Source organism: Cajanus cajan, chromosome 4, assembly GCF_000230855.2.
Source record: "Cajanus cajan strain Asha chromosome 4, NIPB_CcT2T_4, whole genome shotgun sequence".
NCBI lineage: Eukaryota > Viridiplantae > Streptophyta > Magnoliopsida > Fabales > Fabaceae > Cajanus > Cajanus cajan.
The window spans coordinates 67873519-67876309 of record NC_138520.1 but is presented as its reverse complement, the minus strand read 5'-3'; the positions used below and the strand labels follow the sequence as shown (position 1 = coordinate 67876309).

Here is a 2791-nt window from a genome sequence, read left to right as displayed (position 1 = left end):
GAATGCATCATGCTTCTTGCATCGGCCTTCAGATACCTGAGTGGGAGCCACAGATACCTTCGTGTATTTCCCTTATGACGTAGTCGGCTTGGTGAGTGTCGATACATTTGAGGAGCGGGGTGGAGAATCCTCGCCTATAGAGCTCATTGGAGATCATGGAGTACCGAGCCGCTTGTGTTCGTATCTTTTTTGCCTCCATCGGGTCGGCTGGTAACTCCCCTCGGTCGATAAGGTTTCGAATGGCGGTCATCCAGGTCGGCGTCTCGGTACCGGTTGACATACACTCAACCGTCACACTTGGAGAGGGAATCTCAAGGTGAATGGTTGTTCACAACTGTCCTGGTTTCCGGCTACTGGCGAGCCGAGCTAGCTGATCGGCTCGTTCATTGTTGGCGCGCAATACGTGGCGAACTTGCACCTCGGTGAAGTCGTCCTTGAGCTTCTGGAAGAGGTGGTAATATTGCAGCAGATTGGAGTCCTTGACCTGGAAGTTGTCATTGACTTGTTCAGCCACGATTTTCGAATCGGTCCAGCATATGATTTTCGTGACGTTCATTTCAGTTGCTAGTCTCATTCCTGCTATCAAGGCTTCGTATTCGGCCTGATTGTTTGATGCACGGAAGCCGAACCGAAGGGATTGTTCAACTGTGATTCCTGAAGGGCTAGCCAGAATTATGCCAGCCCCGCTACCTTGGGCATTAGAGGATCCATCAACATGCATGGTCCAAGGTTCGTCCTCAAAACATCCCGGAGGAGTGAGCTCGTTAACAAAATCGGCCAGATGTTGCGACTTGATCGGCCCTCTTGGCTCGAAAGATATGTCAAATTCTGAAAGCTCAACCGACCATGCCATCATCCGGCCGGCGATTTCTGGTTTCCGGAGGACCTTCGCAACCGGACAGTCGATTCTGACTACGATCTTATGGCTTTGAAAGTATTGCCTCAATCGCCGAGTGGTATAGACGAGCCCTAAGGCAACTTTTCTAACAGTTGATAACGTCGCTCGGCATCTTGCAGCATCCAGCTGATAAAATAGATGGGTTGTTGACCTTCCTGGTTTTCTTGTATTATGACGGCACTGACTGCACTACTCGAAACTGACAGGTAAACAACCATGGCTAGGCCACTGACCGGTTTAGACAAAATTGGAGGCGTACAAAGCCGTTTTTTAAATTTCTGAAAAGATTCTTCACACTCCTGGGTCCACTTGAATCGTTCTGTTTTCTTGAGCAGAAGTAGAATCGGCTTAGCTATCTCGGCTAAGCAAGGGAGAAATCGGGACAGCGAGGTAAGCCGTCCGGCTAACTTCTGAACCTCCTTTAATGTGGCTGGGCTTTTGATGTCCAGGATGGCCTGGCATTTGTCTGGGTTTGCCTCAATGCCCCGGTCGGACAACATAAACCCCAAAAACTTGCCTCCCGAGACTCCAAATACGCATTTCTCGGGGTTAAGTCTCATTTGGTGTCGCTGAAGCGCCTGGAATACCTCGGTCAAGTCGCGTGCATGTGCCGACACATCACCCGACTTTACTACCATATCATCCACATACACCTCCATGCTCTGGCCAATCTGATCGTGAAAGATTTTGTTCATCAAACGCTGATAGGTAGCACCGGCATTCTTTAAGCCGAACGACATCACTCGGTAACAGTAGTTGGCCGTTTCGGTGATGAAGGCAGTTTTTTCTTCATCTTGGGGGTGCATCCGGATCTGATTGTATCCGGAGTATGCATCCAGGAAAGACAAAAATTTGTGGCCGGATGCCCCATCGACGAGCCGATCGATGTTTGGTAGCGGGTAGGCGTCCTTGGGACAGGCTTTATTCAAGTTAGTGTAATCGGTGCACATGCGCCACTTTCCATTCGGTTTTCTGACCATGACGACGTTGGCCAACCAGGTCGTGTAGTGCACTTCTCGGATAAACCGAGCGTCTAACAACTTGCTCACTTCTACTTCAATTGCAGCTTTTCTTTCTTCCCCGGTCTTTCGGCGCCGCTGAGCAATCGGCTTAGCCTCCTTGCTGATGGAGAGTTTGTGACAAAGGAAATTGGGATCGATGCCGGGCATGTCAGACGGGTGCCAAGCAAACAAGTCATTGTTTTCGAGGACTACTTGTTTAATAGCCAACTGTTCTTTTTCAGACAAATTAGCTCTTAAGTGAGTGACTTGGAATTCGGACACTCCCACCTGGAATGGTTGTTTATCTTCAATGGGCTCTACCCTCTCATCTTGATCGATCCAAGGATCCAGGTCCATGGCCGATTGCTGTGATACCGAGTGCACCCTTCTCGGTTCATTCGGTGCTTCGTTCTTCATTTTCGGCAATCGCAAACTGGTAAAATAACATTCTCGCGCAATTTTTTGGTCAGCATGGACAGTGACTATTCGCCCTGATTCGGCCGGAAACTTCATGGCTAAATGACGGGTGGAGACGATTGCGCCGAGCCGATTCAGGGATGGTCGGCCGAGCAGAATGTTATAAGATGTGCTTGCGTGCACCACCACATACTTAACCGAAATGTCTCGGTACTCAGTTCCTTCGAACCCGAACCGAGTTGACAACTTGATATACCCTTTTGTCTTGACTCGTTCACCGGAGAACCCGACCAAAGGTTCATCATAAGGAACTAGCTCAGACTCCGGAATACCCAGCTGTTTAAACGTGTTCCAATAAAGAATGTCGGCCGAACTTCCCTGATCAACCAACGTCTTTCGTACAATGCAGTTATGAATTTCAACGCTGATTACCATTGGATCATCTTGGTCCGGGTCGATGCCTTTGAAGTCATCC

At 49.2% G+C, this 2791-nt stretch overlaps 1 protein-coding gene across 1 annotated transcript; it reads right to left on the bottom strand.

The window, feature by feature from the left end:
* Window positions 1-328: 328 nt before the first annotated feature.
* On the bottom strand, window positions 329-853 carry LOC145957485 (uncharacterized). The gene has a single exon (XM_083073750.1). It carries the CDS (start codon window positions 851-853, stop codon window positions 329-331), a length of 525 nt encoding a protein of 174 aa, XP_082929876.1.
* Window positions 854-2791: the final 1938 nt, after the last annotated feature.